Source organism: Hipposideros armiger, unplaced genomic scaffold, assembly GCF_001890085.2.
Source record: "Hipposideros armiger isolate ML-2016 unplaced genomic scaffold, ASM189008v1 scaffold_156, whole genome shotgun sequence".
Taxonomy (NCBI): domain Eukaryota; kingdom Metazoa; phylum Chordata; class Mammalia; order Chiroptera; family Hipposideridae; genus Hipposideros; species Hipposideros armiger.
In genome coordinates, this window is record NW_017731506.1 from 678,276 (window position 1) to 698,475 (window position 20,200).

At 37.7% G+C, this 20,200-nt stretch overlaps 1 protein-coding gene across 1 annotated transcript in view; it reads left to right on the forward strand.

Moving 5' to 3' along the window:
- Nucleotides 1–20,200, forward strand: part of LVRN (laeverin) — a 78,255-nt gene that overhangs the window by 30,005 nt on the left and 28,050 nt on the right. Inside the window, exons 4-8 of the mRNA XM_019651239.1 lie at nucleotides 7,962–8,104; nucleotides 9,622–9,761; nucleotides 13,399–13,525; nucleotides 16,604–16,758; nucleotides 17,963–18,076. Coding sequence (XP_019506784.1) covers nucleotides 7,962–8,104; nucleotides 9,622–9,761; nucleotides 13,399–13,525; nucleotides 16,604–16,758; nucleotides 17,963–18,076 — 679 coding nt within the window. The remainder of the gene's footprint in view (nucleotides 1–7,961; nucleotides 8,105–9,621; nucleotides 9,762–13,398; nucleotides 13,526–16,603; nucleotides 16,759–17,962; nucleotides 18,077–20,200) is intronic.

Here is a 20,200-nt window from a genome sequence, read left to right on the forward strand (position 1 = left end):
TGTCGCCAGTGACTCATGGCAGCCCAGCTCCAGGTCGAGCTGTTGTTCACCATCTTAGCTGCAGAGGGCAGTGTCACTGGCTCTCAATGTGGGATCCGAACCACAGCCCTGCTGCTCAGAGCTGGCTTCCCAAGCCAGCTCTTAACCACGCGCCACTCGGCCGGCCCTATACTCATATCTTGTATAGCAGTTCTTTATAAGATGTGTATTTTGCAAATGTTTTCTCCCAGTTTGTGGCTTGTCTTCTCATTCTCTTTATATTGTCTTTTGCAGAGCAGAAGTTTTTAATTTTAATGAAGTTCAGTTTATCATGTATTTCTTTCATAGGTCGTGTCTTTGGTGTATTATACAAAAAGACATCACCATACCCAAAGTCATTTAGGTTTTCTTGTATATGTTATCTTGTAGGAGTTTAATAGTTTTGAGTTTTACATTTATGTCTATGACCCATTATCAGTTAATTTTTGTAAAATATGTAAGGTCTGTGTCTAGATTCATTTTCTTGCATGTGGATGTCCTGTAGTTCCAGCAACATTTGTTGAAGAGACTATTTACTCCATTATATTGCCTTTGCTCCTTTGTCAAAGATTAGTTGACTTTATTTATGTGGATCTATTTCTGGGCAGTTTATTCTGTTCCATTGAGCTATTTGTCTATTTTATTTATTCCTATTTTACTGAGAGTTTTTATCATGAATGGGTGTTGGATTTTGGCAAAAGCTTTTTCTGCATCTATTGATATAATCATGTGATTTTTTTCTTATTTAGTCTGTTGATGTGATGGATTACCTTAATTGATTTTCAAATGTTGAACCACTCTTGCATACCTGGGATAAATCCCATTTGGCTGTGTTGTATAATTCTTTTCATACATTGTTGAATTAAATTTGCTAATATTTTGTTAAGGATTTTTACAACTATGTTCATATGAGATATTGGTCTTTAGTTTTCTTTTCTGGTAATGTCTTAGTCTGCTTTTGGTATTCACTTTCAGAATAAGTGAAAAAGCATTCCCTCTGCTTCTATGCTCTGAAAGAGATTGTAGAGAATTGGTATTATTTTTTTCTTAAATGTTTGATAGAATTCACCAATGAACCTATCTGGGCTTGATGCTTTCTGTTTTGGGAGATTATTAATAAATCTTTGCTAATAATTATTATTAATTTAATTTCTTTAAAAAATATAGGCCTATTCAGATTGCATATTTCTTCTTTTTGAGTTTTGGAAGATTATATCTTTCGAGGAATTGGTCCATTTCATTTAGACTATCAAATTTGTGGGCATAGAATATTTCATAGTATTCCATATTATCCTTTTAATGCCCATGGGATCTGTAGTGATGTCCCCACTTTCATTTCTGATATTTGTATTGATATAGTTGAATTAATATCTACCATATTAATTGCTGTTTTCTATTTGTTGCCCTTACACTATTTTTGTCTTTTACTCTTTTTCTTTCCTTACTATCTTGAATTTTTCAATCCATGAACACAGAATGTCCATTTATTTAGAGCTTTGATTTATTTCATCAGCATTTTATAATTTTCACCACACAAGCTCTATATCTGTTTTGTTAGATTTACAGGTAAATATTTATTTGAACAATTGTAAATGTTATCATATTTTTAATTTTAGTTTTCATATTTGTTGATGCTATATAGAAATACTGAGTTTTATATGTGTATCTTGTATCCTATGACTTGCTGGTCTCCCTTACTAGATCTAGTAGTTTTGGGGGTTTTTTTTGTAGATTACTTGGGATTTTCTATGTAGATCATCATATCATCTGCAAATAGAGACAGTTTTATTTCTTCTATTCCAATCCATATGCTATTTGTTTTATTTTCTTGCCTTGTGTTCTGGCTAAAACTCCCAGCACTATGTTGAAAAAAGTGGACATTCTTGCCTATTTCCTGATCTTAGGGGGAAAGTTTTTAGTCTTTCTCCAATAAGTATAATGTTAGGTGTAGACTTTTTGTATATGTTCTTTATCAAGTTGAGGAAGCTCCCCTCTATTCATATTATTTCTGAGAAGTTCTTTTGTTGTTGTTCATGATGAAAGGGTGTTGGATTTGTCAAACACTTTTTCTGTGTCAGTTGAGATGATCATGTGATTTTTCTTCTTTTGTCTGTTAATGTGGTGTATTATATTGATTGATTTTTGAATACTGAATAAGCCTTTGTGTCCCCTCAGCTTTTGATAAGAGCAGTTGAAAAGAAGAGTAGTAGAAAGCCCTTCCAAATGTGGGGAGGAAGGCTGGGAAGCAAGAGAGAAGGACAAGTGAGCAGAACAAGTGTCTGCTTTTCACCCTCCTTCTTCTATCAGGGTGTGACCCTGAGACAAATTTTCCTGTGAAAATAATTTCTTAGGAAGTGTTCCCAGAAAAAAACAATTGGAGAATGTGGGAAGTATGACTGGAAAGAGAAGGAGGCCAAGCCAGGGTATGAGATGAATCAAAGTCCCATGGAGGAGCGTTCTGTAGAGAGTATGAGCCACACCTCAAAACTGTCATCATTATGAGCAAGGGAATAGGAGCATTTGTACACCCCCCCCCCACATCTGTAAGTCATTGATGATAGACTGGCCCTTGGGCCAAGTTAATTCCTAGGTAGTCTGCTCTTGAAGGGCACAGCCAGTACAGTCCCACAGGAAACACAGGTGCTGACTGTTGGGTGAGAGAGAAAAAGTGATAAATAGATCTGAGAAGATATGGACAGAGCCCTGGCATTACCTGCCGCAGGGTAGAACATAACTTTGGATGAAGGATGCAGCCACTTACTAGTTATCTAATCGGTTGCATAAACCCCCAGGGTATCAGCTTTCACATCTGTAAATTAAGAGGGTGGGGCTCTCCAAGGCCTCTTCTACTTTTGAAATTCAATGAGAGAGAGAATGTAGAATTTCATTCCTGTTCAAAGTGTCCTTTAGGAAAACTTTTCGCATTTCCGATTGTGCCATTTCCTTCATAAAAGATAAGAAAGAATATGGAGGTAGTCACAGAAATGAAAATAGAAAAATTTAAAAAAAGGGAGAGGCTTGCGAGGGTGAAGTGGCTGGAGAAAATTCTTTATTTGGGACAAATTCAGGCGAGAACAGCATGATCAAAATCAATCATTGTTGCAGGTGTAGAGAGCGTGTACAGAGAATTGGAAAGACTTCCTTGCAGTCACTGTTTATGTGAGGAAATCTGGCACAGTTTTAGCATATGACACACAAGAGAGAAATCTGAGTCATATTAGGAAAGAATTGAGAAGTCTCAAAACAAGGCCAGCGAACTCAAGTGCCAGGCCCATGATGTCTTTGGTGTCACAGAGAAAAGAGGTCGTTTCATTATCCTATAGAGGCGTTGAACCCACACATTTCATGTGGCTGAGCAGTTTTTTTCCAGGAGATGGTTTTGCTCCTCAAAGATTTAGATCCTGTATCTTCTGAAAACCACTGTAACCAGCACATTGAAAAAGCACATGTCATGGTTCATAAAAATGCTGCTGTATTTCTTCCACTGTCCTGTTATAATTTAGTCTCGGGGGTAATCTTTTCTGCTCCTGCATGAATACTCTAGTAGCCCATAATTTCCTGCTCATTCTTAGGTGACAGATGATCTATGGTCACTAAGTCGCAAACACTGTCCAGATGCAGAAATTAGAAGATCCAGTCCTGTGTGATACTCAAAACTTTGAACTTAATTTACTGTTAAATCTCCGTCTCTCTCCCGCTCCATACTCATTTCCCCAAGCTTGGGCTGGCTTCAGGATGGAAACCTGCAGTAAAATAGGGGGTGGTGGACCTTCCATTTCTCCACTTCATGTTTCTAGTCCTCTGCTTCCACTTTGAGCTATTGTGTTTCAGCCCCACAGGGTCCAGTGGGACTTGGGGAGACAGGGAAAGGTGACACACAGGGCGGTTCTTATTTGAACCAGTACTTTTGTCATTTAATCTCACTCAGGTCTAACAGATGCCTTTTCCCCTTGAGATGTCATTTTCCTGGGTTGTTCAGAGATTTCTCACTGTTTCTCTTTCTCCTACAATTCCCTTGATCCTGCAAGGATGCTTTTCTTATTTTTCTGTTCTGACGGTCACTTGTGACTCCTTTCTTAGCCCCTACACATCAAGTGCATCTCTAAGCTCCTTCGGTTGGCTCTATTGGACAGAACCAAGACATTCCCCATTAAGGCTCATTCTGTGTCTCAGGGCCCACAGATCCTCCAAAGAACACTTGCCTAGGGCTGACGTGGGGTCCAAGGCAGCAGCACCCTTCTGGTTCTGCCTTTAAATCAGTCAGCTCTCTTACCTTTCAGATTTCCACCTGGTAGGAGTTAGACTCCAGCCAGTGTCAATTTAAGCTTTCTCAAGAGTGAGCTGGGCACCAGCCTCTAAGGCTCAGCTTCAGGAAACATATCTTCTGCTCTCAGGGTTAGAGGGCTTGACCCCCTCCTCCGCCACCTCAAGAAATCTCTTCTCTGATCTCTTTTGTCTCCATTTCTTGATCCTTCTTCTATGTCCTTGGTGTAGTTGAGAAGTCCAAGAGAAGCCCACAGGTTCTCGAGATCATTTACTTTGAAAATCTTCATAACATGGTTTGGCACCTTTCTTTGGAATTTTACATCTGTTATTTTTTTGTTGCCTGGTGGAAACTTCAGTTTTAGTATCCTATTACAGAAGTAATAAACAAACATGATTTATGGGCCAATCCTTGAACCACAGTTCAGTGGTATAACATCTGTCTTTACTAAACATTTTGATTTTTGAGTATGCTTTGTAAAAAAAAAAAAAAAATTGGGAACAACTCTCCAAAAAGTCTTATTTAATCTTTGACCACCAATAGCACCTGTTAACTAGAGCTATAGGCATACAGAGTTCATAAACTAATTTGGAATGAAATACCTTACTGAATGGATATTTTTATGTGGTAGTAGATTGATCCCCAAGGGCATCATATGGTCTTGACCGCTAAGACCTCTTCCAGCATAAGAAAGTAGTGAGTCCATGGTTCTCTGGCTGTACGAGAGGGCAGGAAAGAAAGTGGCTTTGCAATACTGAGCCACTAGGAGACAAATTCACCCAAATTAACGCCCTCGCCAGCTGAGCTCTGTAAACCCAGACTTCATGGGCAACATAATAGCATGTTTCTGTGAGGTTTGAAGGGAGGAGAGAGTGGTGGATGGTTCTATTTTCTGAGGTCAAGATATCCTTACAGGGTTGCTTGAGTCCAAAGCCGAGAGAAGGGAAATAAATACCCGTCCGTGGTCTCCAGATGTGGCATAACCAGATCATGTGTGTTGCTGGTTGGCCCTGACCTTTGAAGTGAAGAGTGAGAGCCAGAAAGGTTGTGTATTGTACGGATTTTTTTCCCCATTTTTGTTTGTGTAAAACCAGGGAGAAAAATAGTTGAGTAAAATCCAAGAGATTTTTTAAAAATTTCACTTCCCTGGAGACCTGAATCATGGAATGGAAAGGCACTTGCTTGATGTTTGATTTATTGAAGTGGTGACTCTCTTAGCCTGTGTCTCCTAGCCTTTTTGAAACTGTAGCCCATTTTTATGAGCATAAAAGTGTCCCACTTCCTTGAAGAGTCTGATTTTCTCACTTCACCCCACCTTGCGACCTCCTTGAGATTTATATGCTTTGTGACATATGGCAGCGGAGAAGATAATACCAAGTTTTACTTTTGATAGTTTCTGTTACATGAACAATAGGCATTTGTTGGCTTTCTAAATATATAAGCATGTATTATATAATTGAATGTGCTTTTTTATTCTACATTATACTTTTTCATGCTAACATATCACCATTGTACAAAACATCCTAAATTTCAGAGGGCTCATAGATCTCCTCAAGGCCATGTATGAACTCTCAAGGGACTGTTTCTCCCAATCCGAGATGACTCAATCATTGCCCCTTGGTAGTGGGCTCTTTTTGCATCCTGTTGAATGTCCTTAACCCTGTTAGAATCACTTTTAGAGCTCTTAGTAGACTTAGAGCTCATTCTAGTCCCATCTCTGCATTTTATAGAAATGGATGCACAAAGAGTTTAAGCAACTTTCCCAAAGTTACACCACTGTGTTTACATTGCAGATCCTGAGCAAGACTCAGGTAGCTGAATTCCAAGCTCAATACTCTTTCCATGTATTGTCAATTGCTTGAATCTTCTCTGCTTTATTCCATTCCTTTTAAAAGTAGCAACCAATACTACAAAACAAATGCTAATACAACAAACTCTGAAAAAATACTTTGTATTCTTTGTATAAACTAATATCAAGCTGCCTTTATTTTATAGTACCTACAAAGCTGAGAAAATATGTATTCAATTACTATGAAATCATATTTTTGCCAAGTGTTATAAATGACACAGGAGAAAAAATACTTAACCCCTAACTTCTTGTAGTTTGAAATTTATCAGGGAGACCCACGTAGTTCATATTCAGCTTATGATCAACTGTGACATCTGGGACCTTTTTAAATGCATTCGTAATTAGTGATTTCCAGCCCTCTGCCCCTACCCTAGAAGTTATTCCTCCTTGAATTCTTGTGTAGTTCATCTACATCAAGAACAATTTGTGACATTGGAAGGGAGATAGGAGAATTCAAATGTCATTTATTGGTAAATTTAGCTGCTAATAATATGAAAGCTTAAGCAGCAATAAAAGGTAATGTCATTTTTAGAAGGGGAAACTGAGGCTCAGCAGCAATATTTGATCTGTTCAGGATTGCTCATTTGGTAGTAGATGGAGTCTCGGAGTCTGGCAGCCGAAGTGGGTTGTGTCAGAGCTCTTAAGCCTCCTTCCCGTCCATGCAAGAAAGAGATAAAGTGGGAAAAAGCAAATAGGGCAAAATAGGCTTGTTGAAAATTGTAGTTTTGTCACCATGAGGTTATGAACATATCAAATTAGCTGACTATGAGACACTTTTAAACATGCCCACTGTTCTGTGTGTCTTTTCTAAAGCCGTAAGACGTTTTTTTATGAGCAGGGGCCTTGTCATGGCAGAGGAGGGATTCACAGAGCTAGGTCATGGATGGTCTATGCTCTTTCAAGATATCTTTATTGAATCTGCCTTTTATTAATATTTGTCTGAGAACTGGGCCTAAAAGAAGAGTAAATGCATCAGAGACATTAAGTCTCAAGACCTTAGGAGAAAAAAGGAATTTAGCCTCCACAAATGTCATCTAAAAACAGGTTCCCAGGTCAGGGAGTCTTGGAAGATGGGATAATGAGACTGCAGGTTTATTTTGAGGAGAAAGTCGTTTCCTGGGACCCATCTTGTGTCAGACTTAGGCAGTTTTTACAGAGGGTAAACCTGACAATCCTCTTGTTTGCTCAGGTTTCCCTTGTCCCTAAGTTTTTCCCTATAAATCACCAGTGTACAGTGGGATAAGGTCACTTTTTGTATTTTTCCATGGAGATTGGGGGAGCAGTAGGAATTTGATAAAGCTACCCATGTGTAAAATAAAAGTTGCTTTGTTCATTTGGCACATACCCACATTGTTTACCCCCAGGAAGGTGCAAAATAAATTGTTTTGTAAGTTTTCAACCAGGAAGAAGAGGGAACATGTGAACAAAAGATAAAATGTAGACATTCTTTAGCTGATTTGCGCTTTGGTGGAGGATGAAAGCAATTGACCAGTCCCAAAGTAGTAACCCTATTTCAAAAAATACTTGGTTCTCAAAATCCTGGCATTGCATATTGGTTATATTTGTTCCTATTTTGTTTGTAAAAGGTTTTAAAGGCATATGATGTAATGAAGTAAATATTATTTTGTGGTTAAAAATTAAATAGTTCTTTTGTATTTTAGGTCTTGTAAGAAATGGAGTTTGTGTGGTAAGGGGAGGACAGCAAGGAGGATGAGGGGAAAACCTTCTAGCTCCTTCCTTATAATTATAAACCATAATTCCTCAGTATTTTTTTTTCCTCTGCTGGTTTGAGATAAAAATAAATGGACTTTTCCCAAAAATGTATTTTAGGGCCCTGTTAGCATCTCAGATGGAACCAACATTTGCCAGGAATGTTTTTCCTTGTTTTGATGAACCAGGTCTGAAGGCAACTTTTAATATTACACTTATTCATCATCCAAGTTATGTGGCCCTTTCCAACATGCCAAAGCTAGGTAAGTAATTTTACTGTAATCTCACATATATATATATATATATATATATATATATTATATATTATATATGTATATATCTAACTCTGTAATAGCTTTTAAATCAATAGCTTTTCTAGGCCATGTGTTGGCAGTGTATTATAATTGTAGCATATTATAATTAGGGAGAGCAGTTACATGGGATATGTGGCAATACCCACATCTCGGAGGTGATAAATTCTGTTTCTTTTTTAAAAAATTAAGTTTCTTGAGGTAACATTGGTTCATAAGGTTATATAAGTTTCAGGTGTACAGTTTTATAATACATCATCTGTATATTACTTTGTGTACTCACCACCCAAAGTCTAATCTCCTTCCGTCACCATATATTTGACCCCCTTTGCCCTTTTTACCCTCTCCCCACTTCCTTCCCCTCTGGTAACCACCATACTGTTGTCTGTGTCTATGAGCTTGTTTGTTTGTTTGTTGCTTTCTGTTTGTTATCCCACATATGAAATTATATGGTTTCTTGTCCTTTGCCATCTGACTTACTTCACTTAGCGTGATACTCTCAAGAGCCATCCATGTTGTCGCAAACGGCAATATTTCATAATTTTCTCTGGCTGAGTAGTATTCTATCATATATCCACCACATCATCTTTATCCATTCACCCACCGAAGGATACTTAGGTTGCTCCCATTTCTTGAATCCTGTTTCTTTTTGTGTTAGAAGTTGGGGACATTATACTGTTTTATACATTGGCAGCCTGTCTGCCCATTAGTTTGGGCTTCAACTATTGATCATAAGTGATAACTAACTAGTGGACTTAGTCTGAATCTGGTGCACAGATGTGTTTTATTTGGTTCACAGGACTCTCTTCTTTTGATTGAAGTAGTACTAACTTTTAAAAATTCAGAGATTTGTCATGAAAGTCAAAATTCTTACTTCCTGGAAAACTTAAAAGATCTAACAGCACTGGGTGATGGCTACAGCTGAGAAGATGCTGCCTTCTGCAGATTGGGCCTGTGCCCCCCAGCTTGTCATGATCCCCCTCAGTCCCTGTTAGTGCACACGGGCCCATTTCACATCAAGTACCTGGTCCTTGCAGGCATTTGAGTTTGTGATTTCAGGCTTAAAGGCTCCAGCCTGCCTCCACTGAAGACCTTGCCGAAACCTGAGATTGGCAGACTTGTGCCTGGGAAGCTCTAGATTCAGTCTCGTAAGAAATGGGCTGGACTAGGAAATGGTAGAAGTGGATGGAAAAGAGAGGAGGCAGATCGTGGACGTAACTTACAGAGCTCATGGATTTGGCCTTCAGGCAAGACTATATTACTCAAGATACTAATTCAGAACCAAGATGCCCACCTTAGATCTTCCTACTATAATTTTGATAGTTTAGGAGTAGAGAAATTTGAACTGCTAGACTATGGGGAGTAGTTGAGAAGAAGTAGCGGGGTGGCAATCAACTTGACAAATTATTTCAAAGGTGGATATTATTGCTTAGGTTTTCAGTGATTTGGACTAAAATATGTTTTTCTAGGTCAGTCTGAAAAAGAAGATGTGAATGGAAGCAAATGGACTGTTACCACCTTTCATACCACACCCCGCATGTCAACTTATTTAGCCACATTTGCTATATGTGACTATGACCATGTCAGCAGAACTGAAAGGGGCAAAGAGGTGAGTGAGGAAGATTCTCCAGGTAAGGGTGTGTTTGTACCAGCTGCAGATTGGTCACTCTTTCTGCATCCAGGGGTTATGCCTACATATCCCATCATCACCTCCTGGTTCTCACTCCAACGTTTTCCAAGCCCTGTTAAAGCTCTGCAGAATGGGACACAGCAATTCTTGCTTGCAGCTCTGTGGAGGGGCTTCCATGGATGGCCACACATTGAGCCCCCTCAAGGTAGGTTCTGAGTCCCCTGTCCCGAGGCCATTGCTGCCTTTCAGAGGACAGGAAAGGAAAAGGGAAAGCTGCCATACTAGTGCTTTGAAGCTAAGGTTTACCTGTTATTTACTTAGCCTACAATGTAAATACAGCCTTGAAGCTGGGCTGGTACTCAGAATGTCTAGCAACCAGCATGGCACGGGCACCAAACAACCCAAACAGGCACCAGCTGGAAACAACTACTGTGGCTGAAATAATGCCTGCAGATTAAATACCATCCCTATTGAGAAGTAGGGCTGCTAGGGTCCTCAGCTCTGGGACATGCAGCACTTCCTCAGAGTTGTATGAAGTAGATGCTCTGTCTGGAAATACCTAGATTTCACCCAATTATACCCTCCTTCCATAATAATCCTTTAGGAAATTATCCAGGTTAATGTGGTGGTACTTTCTGTAATGGTTCGCTTCCTAGACTAGTGTGGAGGTAAGTAGGCTAGTGCTGTAGGCCCAGTTCTTTTTGGTCAGATCAACTTCACGGGCTGAAGAAAACCACGCCCTCTCGCTGGCTGAGGCTCTCTCCTGGGCCCAGAACCTGCGAGGCTCCTACTGTTGACTTGTGGAGACACGGAAGCAGTAGATGAGCGAAGTCTCTTACCAGGGGGAGAGTCGCTCAAAGTTATTCCTCAGGCACTCCTAACTTAATGATGAATTGAAAAATATTGCTCTGGATGCAAACAACAGCTCGTTATCTTCCTCAGCAGTTGGATCCAGCCTGATTTTCCTCATTGAATAATACTCCCTGATAGATGTTGGATATTCACAGATATAAAACCGGCCAAGTCAAAACACTCATGACACATATGGATACATCTACTCAGGCATGGTTTGGAAGCACAGACTTTGTATCTGGCATGAAGGAGTGGGCCCCAGAGCTCATGAGGGACCCAAGGCGGTCTGTCAGCATCCACCTCTCAAGTGGCTTATTGCTGTCAGTGCCTCTGCATAGTGAACAATTCTTGTAAAAGGATCAATACCTGTTTCTTCATGAAAGATCCACCCTGAAAAGAAAGCCAGCTGCCATACAAGCAGAGAGGAAATGGAGCCTCCCTAAGAAAGTCATGTTGTTAGCCAGAAAATTAAAATTTGGGATGAGTTTATCAGTGGAATGTTGCTTTTGGCTAAGGCTCAGTTCTGCTCATATACTCTACAGGGGAACCAGAATGTAGTCTTGGAATAGCACCCAGATGATTAAAAATTGCTCATTAAGAGATAAAAATTTTGTGAAGTTGGCAATGTGGGTCATGCATAGCATGAGGATAAAAATAGGAAACACTAAAGTTGGAAACAACATAATTTCAGTAGAATTTAGCACACATGGGCATGTGTAAAGAAATTTCTCTCTTAGATATTGAGGTCTGCTCTCTCTCTCAGGAGGGCCACAAGAAGATACTGGGGGACTGAACGTGATTTTGAAGGAACTTTCTTTTTTTAAAAACAAAAAACTTTATTGGGGAACAGTGTGTGTTTTTCCAGGACCCATCAGCTCCAAGACAAGTCATTGTTTTCAATCTAGTTGTGGAGGGCGCAGCTCACTGGCCCATGTGGGAATCAAACTGGCAACCTTGGTGTTATGAGCACTGCGCTCTAACCAACTGAGCCAACCAGCCGCTGTAGAAGGAACTTTATGGCTGCATCTCCAATGCTCCTTGCTGCCCTACCAGCACTACCCACTCCTCCCACCCAGCTTGAAATCTCCACCATTTGCCTGCCTTTTGGCTTATAGAATAGCAGTTTATGGGAGGAGCTTTATAAACTGAAAAGTAACTTACAGAATTAATTATTATTGCCATTATGTTCCCAAAAGGCTACAATTGAAATGCATTCATTATCTTGAATGTGTGGAGCAGTGACTATTCTTTCCACTCAAGTAGTGTGGGCTTTGGTTTAGCAGTCTTCCTGTTGCCCCAGAAATTAGAACTAGAGTTGGGGAGAGTAAGTTTATTGTAGGGGCAGGGCTGAGTCCTGAATCCCTGTTTCCCAGCATAATGAGACCTCAGCAGCATGGAGGAGGATGAAAGGAATTAGGGGATCAGGGCAAGAAGTTTCAAAAACAGGTGGTTGCGTTTTATGAAAGGGGAACATTCCTGAAGACCTCACCTAATTCAAAATTCACATAATTCAAGACAAATTTTTCAGCAGAAATTAAAGCGAGTAAGGTGAATGTGTTCTTGGAGTACAACAATCTGCAAATATTATTGTGCTAGTTTTCATTTTCTTGGCATTTTCTCTAATGTTTTGCAGATAGCCCTTTTTCAAGTTAACTGTACTCACATCAGAACCATTATTTAAATTCCCTCATCTCCCTCCAACTTTCATTCCAGGGTTATTGAGTTGCATACATGTTCTATAGCATGAATAGTAGCAACCCCGTTAAAAAGTGCTTAGATGGTATTGTGTTGGGTATGAAATGATTTCACATTAAAATAATAATGAATGTTAAAACAACAGCAAATGACAGTAGTCACCCAAATAAGCTCCCAAGTGCCCGAATAACAACATGGTTACATTAAACTAACAAAACATGGCAGGGATCTCTTCTTACCTACTAAAGGGGAAGTATCATAAGCAGAAAATAGAATTCACTTGCTTCATCAACTGTAAAATCGTTAAGACTTTTGATGAACTTTTTAAAATTAGAGAAATTGTCTGTATTTCACATTTTGAAAATAAGAGGGAACGATTAATGTTTTCATTAACAAACCATTTTAAATGAGCGTGATTCAAATTGATTTAATAGATACCATGCTGTATCACCCTCAGTAACTGCGCAATTCTGCTTTGGAACACTGGAAATAAATCCAGCACAGGGAAGCAGGGGCCCAAGGTGCCCTTTTATTCTGACATAGAATCTACATTTTCTGTGGGGACAGACACCAAGTCACAGATTGTTTTTGCGTTATAATAGTTAACTATGATATTACAAAAGATTGAAATAACACTTTTCTTGGCAAGCCACTGTTCACAACTTAGTGAATACCCTTCTGGATTTTTCTCAGCACGTGTATGCATTTTGTTTCGTAGCCTCTGAAAAAGTGTGACTGTGGCTCTAGAGCAGCAGTTGTCAACCTGTGGGTCGCGACCCCTTTGGGGGTTGAACGACCCTGTCACAGGGGTCGCCTAAGACCATCAGAAAACAAAAAGATATTTACATTACGATTCATAACAGTAGCAAAATTACGTTATAGAGTAGCAACGAAAATAATTTTATGGTTGGGAGGGTCACCACAACATGAGGAACTGTATTAAGGGGTCGCGGCATTAGGAAGGTTGAGAACTGCTGCTCTAGAGCATGAGAGAATTGGAGCAAGCAGGCTGCCACTTTCCAAAATCACCACTGTTTTTCCTAATCACTGCCTAATTGTTTTGATATAGATACGCATCTGGGCCCGGAAAGATGCCATTGCCAATGGAACTGCAGACTTTGCTTTGAATATCACTGGTCCCATCTTCTCTTTTCTGGAAGATTTATTTAATATTAGTTACCCTCTTCCAAAAACAGGTGAGGCATCTTCCCTTCCAATGCAATTGATTTCCTATGATATGGCGGTTCTGGGTTGAGGTCAAAGGATATCCAGACCAGCCTCCAAAGACCCATTGTCCCCATCTAGCTGCTATTTGGGAGTTCTATCCCTTTCCTACCTAATACATAGAGGCCTGTCTGCTCTTTCTGTGTGTGGTGCCAAGTGCCCAGCAGGTGTTCAGTGAGCTCTCAGGCTGTAGATCCCTCCTGGGTCCTCACTGGCAGCCTCATATCCTTAGACCCTTTCTCTCCTGCATTCTGTTCTTGTCTCTCATAATGCAAGTGTGCAATGCAATGTTCTGGATCCTTTTAGCGGGGCCTGCGTGAGTTACCCCAGTTCCCTTTACTAAGTTTTGTTGGTTTTTAAAACATATTTTTTAGTTATGAGTCATTGGATTAGGACTTAAGGGTCCCATCTGTGAATTTTCATTGTATGAAATTGGAATCATGTGTGTACATAATAAGATCCTTGAGGAAATATGTGAACATTTTATCTTTCATAGATCTATACATATGTCCTTAAAATTGTGTGAGCCACTCAGCTCAGAAAGTTTATCGTTTTTTCTCTCTAAATGGAGGGTATTATGTAAAATGTATTTTTTTTTCCTCTGACATGGGTTAGTGGGCAGGATTACGAGTGGGTGGAGGAAAAGGAAGTTTAGAAGAATGGGAAACTTATGCTAAGGCAACTAAGTTTGTCCCTAGATAATAGAGCACTAACTGGTAGATGTTACATAATGATCTGAGTACACACTTTACTACACCCTGTCAACTTCAACCATGTGTAAAGTCAACTTAAATTATTGAACACAACATAGCACAGAACATTCATTAGACAATGTAGCATGGATTATAAGAATGATATTTCTTCCACTGGCAAAAGGAAAAATAAAATAAACTTTTATTCTAGTTATAAAAGTAATAAGTGATCACAGTGTAGAAACTTTGGTAAAATAAAGAGAAATACAAAAAAGAGAAGGAAAACTCTCTGTATGCTACCATGCAGACATAACCATAGCAGCCATAACCATGGCTGACATTTGGCGTAGATCCCAATGCCTGTCTTAGCCTGGATCACTGTCTTTTCTATATTTGCTTCTTTTTTTTTTTTTTAACAAAGATGACAATATAGAGGTGACACTGTTCTTTGAATGGCTTTTTTTTTTTTGTATGTAGCAACATGATCCAGATATCTAAATATTCTTTTTTTATTGTTATTTTTAAGGCAGAATGCCTACCTATCAATTTGACAAAATAATTGATTTAACCCTTTGGACTGATTCTACCACCTTTGGGGGCACTACTTTCAAAACACTAAAGAAAACCCTTATAAGGAAATGTTTACAAATATCTGTGTTATTTACCTTAGTATAAATTCCAAAAGTTGAATGATTTAGTCTAAGGGTAGGAACATGTGTAAAGATTATAAAGCACTTTTCTGGATGGCTCTGGAAAGATTGTACCAGTTCACACCCTCACCAGAAAGCTATGTGTCAGTTTCCTATACCTAATTATTAATACTAATTATTAATACTAATGCTGACCACTATTAATTATTAACTTTCTCATACATTTGAAAGATTAAGTTATATCATTGTTTTAATCTTTGTTTTTGATAACTAATGAAGTTGAGCATTTTAAATAAGATTTTTGGCAGTTTGAATTATTTCTTTAGTGAATTTTGATTTGTCAGAGGTCTTTAAATAGTGAAAAAATATTGTCTAGTTGTGATATATGCTGCAAATATTTTTCCCCAGTTTGTGGTTTGCCTTTTAAATTTGTTTATGGTGTCTTTTGGTGAACTACAATATTTAACTTTAAATAGACATTTTGGAGAGTTCTAATATGCCTGTTTTTGTATATGCCCCACCCCAGTTTCTGCTATTAATATCTTGCATTAGTGTGGTATGTTTATTGTAATTGATGAACCAATATCGATATATTATTATTAACTAAAGTCCATAATTTACATTAGGGTTCACTCTGTGTTGCACAGCTCTATGAGTTTTGACAAATGTATAATGTGTAAACCATTGCAGTATCATACAGAATAGTGTCACTACCATTAAAAATTCCTTGTGTTCTACCTGTTTATCCTGTCCCCTCCCCCAAAGTCCCTGAAAACCACCGATCTTTTTATTTTCCCTATAGTTTTGCCTTTTTCTCTAATGATGTATAGTTGGAATTATACCACATGTAGATTTTTCAGCCTGGCTTTTTTCACTTAGTGATATGCATCTAAAGTTTCTCATGACCTTTCATAGCTTGATAGATCATTTCTTTTTATCACTGAATAATAACTCTATTGTGTGGCTGTCCCACTGTTTATCCATTCACTTATTGAATGACATCTTGGTTGCTTTTCATTTTAGGCAATTGCAAATAAAGAAGCAATAAACATTTGTGTGCAAGTTTTTGTATGGACATAACTTTTCAACTCATTTGGGTAAACACCTAGGAGTCAATTGCTAGACTGAATGGTTAGCCTATGTTTAGCTATAACAGAAATCTCCAAACTGTCTATCAAAGTGGCTGTACCATTTTGCATTCCCACCAGCAACAAATGAGAGATCCTGTTGTTCCATTTCTTCTCCTGCATTTGGTGTTGTATTTTGGTCTTTAGCCTTCCTAGTAGGTGTGTTAGTGGCATCTCATTATTGTTTTAATTTGCAATTTCCTAATGACATATGATGTTGAATATCTTTTCATATGCTTATTTGCCATTTGTATGTCCTTTTTAGTAAAGTGTCTATTTTGATACTTGCCAAATTTATAAAGTTGTTTATTTGCTTATTGTTGATTTTTAAGAGTTCTTTGTATATTTTGGATACAAGTCCTTTATCAAAAGTGTTTGATTTTTGTATAGTTAAAACAATTTATTTTCTGGCTTCTGTCTTTGGTATTTGTCTTTAAAGCCTTCTTGTCTTTCAGGTTATAAATATTCACTTGTATTTTCTTTCAGTAATATGTGATTTAAGTTTGAGATATTTATATCTGGAAATCTCAAATTTTGGGGACGAGATGATTCCATTTTTCCCTCCATTTAAATCCACTTAGATATAATTGCCTTGCCTGCTTTTGACAACCGTGCAATGGAAAATTGGGGACTAATAATATTTGATGAGTCACTATTATTGCTGCAACCCGATGATCAACTAACAGAAAAAAAGATGGTGATCTCCTACATTGTCTCCCACGAGGTTGGACATCAGGCATGTGGTAAAATGTTCTTTCTTATTACACATGAAGACGTTCTCTAGCTGCTCTACTAAAAGTAGCAAACAAACAAACAAGCAAAAAACTGCTGTATACCAAATTAAAAAATATATATTTGAAAAATGGGCTAGTGAGTAAAAACAAGGAAGGATCTGTGTAATCAGATCTTGGGTGGACTTGAATGATTGGTGATGATTGGATCATAGTGATGAGACCTTACAGTCCATTTGAGGGTCAGGTATTTACACCCAAAGTTTAGCTTTGCTCCACAAAGTCCACTTCAGGAAAAATAAACCAAGCAGAGCTGTGATTATCTGTTTTCATACAACCTCAAAATAAGGTACATTGTAAATGGCAACTCCATTAATACAGCTTTATGAAGAAAGAAGTCATCTAAACTATGAAATTGTTATCTTCTTGTTATGTGGATCCATAAGAAATTTTGCAAAAGAGTGATTTACTGGGATTGTGTAACACCTTGTTACACAGTCAACACACATTTTCACAAGTTTTGGTCAGTCACCCAAAGTGTCATTTTTTATTATAGCCTAAGTGACACGTTGTTTTGGAATACAGGCTGCTACTATTAGGACATCATGGCTGTTATGAGAATTTGGTTAAATACCAGGGTGTGGATTTGTTGGTTTTGGAAATTGTTGTTCTTTTTTTTTTTTTTCCTGATTCTGTTCATCATCTGCTTGGCACTTTCTTTCTGGTAAGCTCAAATACAAAATAATTATAGCTGGATTATTTTGCAGAACATATGATTACTTGAGTGATTTGTACACGGCACAGATCGAATCATGTTCTTAAAACACAATAACTGCTTACCACAAAATCCTGACATAGTCTAAGATGCTGTAATTAGTAGGTATTAAGTGAACATTCAGAACTTCTGCTCTATTTAACTTATGGACAAAGTAGACAGTATGAGAAGTGCTACTCTAGCTTATATTATTTTCAAACAGCAGTTTTAAAACAAAAATTGCTTTCAATCATTGAATGTGAAATAATTATTTCAGATAATTGCATGACTGATATCGCTTCATGTTAAAACAACAACATGCTTTTGGGAGTCCTGTTTTATTGATAGCAAATAAAATTTAATTATGTCTTTGACCTTATATTTATTTAACATGCAGTTACAAACAAATATTACTTAAATTTAAAAAAGCTCTTTTTTTCTCCCATCTTCAAAAGTGGTTTGGAAACTTGGTTACCATGAGTTGGTGGAATGATATCTGGCTCAATGAAGGTGTTGCATCCTATTTTGAGTTTGGAGTAATTAATTACTTATACCCTAAACTCCCAAAAGTAAGTATGTCTATTAAATTTATTTATCATTTTTTCCTACTTATAAAAGTAATGCATATTCATTGTTGAAAATGTGTAAAATACAGAAAAGTACAAGGAATATTAAATTATCTGTAATACCAGATATGATCAGTGTTATCTTTTTGTTTGCTTTACTTATTATAAATATTCATAATAGGGGGAATTACACAGAAATGTGTAATGCCTTTTCTACTTCATATGATATCAAGAGCATTTCCACAAATCATTATTTTTAAAAACAATATTTTTAAGGGTTGCCTAAATATTGTATTATATCACCTTACAAAATGTATGTATACAATCTTTCCCTATTGTTAGATTTTAGGTTATTTTCACTTATTCCTACCAGGACTAAATTTTAAAGCAGTTGTAATCAGTAGTCTATGACTTTAATGATAAGTAATATGCTATATTATATATTATAAATATATATAATGTTACACATAATATATCTGATATTGTATATAATATTAATAGCTGATATGTGTATTATAGCTGATATTGTTTTGTTTTTAGGAAATAGTAATATGAAAAAATAAATTTATGAGTATGCAATTCTGATGATTTCAAGTGAAAATTATATTTCTGATCATTTATTTAAAGTAGTTAGGTAGTGCTTTCAGAATGGCATTATGAAGCCAAATTGATTTTATTTGATTTAGATGTTTAAATGTTTAGCTTTAATATCATCCTTCGACACAGACCTCACATCTTTATTGCAAGCCAGAGGTCCTGCCTCCTGTCATCTCTGTGATGCCCCAGGCTGCTTTTCCTGCTGCTCTTTGCTGCCGCTCCTTCATCTCCTCTTCCAGGTGTTTCCTAGGCTCAATTCTTGGCCTGTTTTCTCCTCTCCCCACCCTCACTCATTCAAAGAGTGTATTGTTATTTGAAATGCTGATCTCCGCTGGACAGATCTTCCATACAGGCTAAATGTTTTCACTTTGAAGGAGATTCTAAGATTATATTCTTTCTATAATATTAGTATTAAATTTCTCTTCTTTTATGAGGGAATGGTGATGGTAGATAGATGATATTTGGTTTATGTTGATTAAAAAGTTGACAAACCTATCTTGGCCACACAGAAACTTTAAAAAAAAAATGGTTTTCATCTGTTTGTGAAATCTCAGTTACTGATATAGCAGCCTCTTAATGCCCCAGTTTCATGCCACCCACCCTACCCTTTGCAGACATCCTATAAAATGCCCCCACCCCACAGCCGAGCTGCTCTGTAGTGTCTCTGCTTTTTCTCCTCTGGATTGGACATCATTATATAGATCAAGAGAGTGAAGTATTGAAAGGTTAAGTGACTTGCCAAGGTCATTTACCTGATTGGGACAGATCTGTGATTATAACCTGGTTGTCTGGATCTAGTCTGATGACGAGGATAATGATGATAATAATATTGTATTTACCATTCTCAGAGCACTTAAGACTTCAGTGTGAGGTAGTGTGACTTCTATACATACATCATCTTACTCAATTCTCAGAACAGTCATCTGAGGTAGTTGTTATTTTTCCTATTTTACAGTTGAGGAAACTGAGGCATTAAGTAAGTTGTTCAAGGTCTCACAGTTATTAAATGTCAGAGATGAGATTCAGTTCCAGGTTACTCTGACTGCAAAACTCGTGCCTTTAACATCCGTGTTCTGCAGAGAAAGCACCTGGGAGCTTTTTGTTTTCCAGGAGCTACTGGTGTGTGTGTGTGTGCGTGTGCGCGTGTGTGTGTGTGACTGTGTGTGTGTGTGTGTGTCTGTGTATCTCTGTGTGTGTACGTCTGTGTGTATGTGTGTGTGTCTGTGTGTGTACATGTGTGTGTGTGTGATCTGACTCTCTTCATACATATACACTTTATATACATATATTAATAGTAAACCTTAGTTGTCTTCAAAAGTCCTTTCCATATACTCTATACCTAAAAAATTGTTTATATCTCTCTTTTATAAAATAGAATCTACCCATGGTTAGTGTCATCTGTAACTGTTATTGAAAGCATTTGGTTGTATCGCAAATTATCTCTGTACTTAGAGTCAACAAGGGAAGAAGTTCCATCCCCATAAAACAATTAGGCTCACCCTCTATGTTCTTCATTGAATAGAATATATT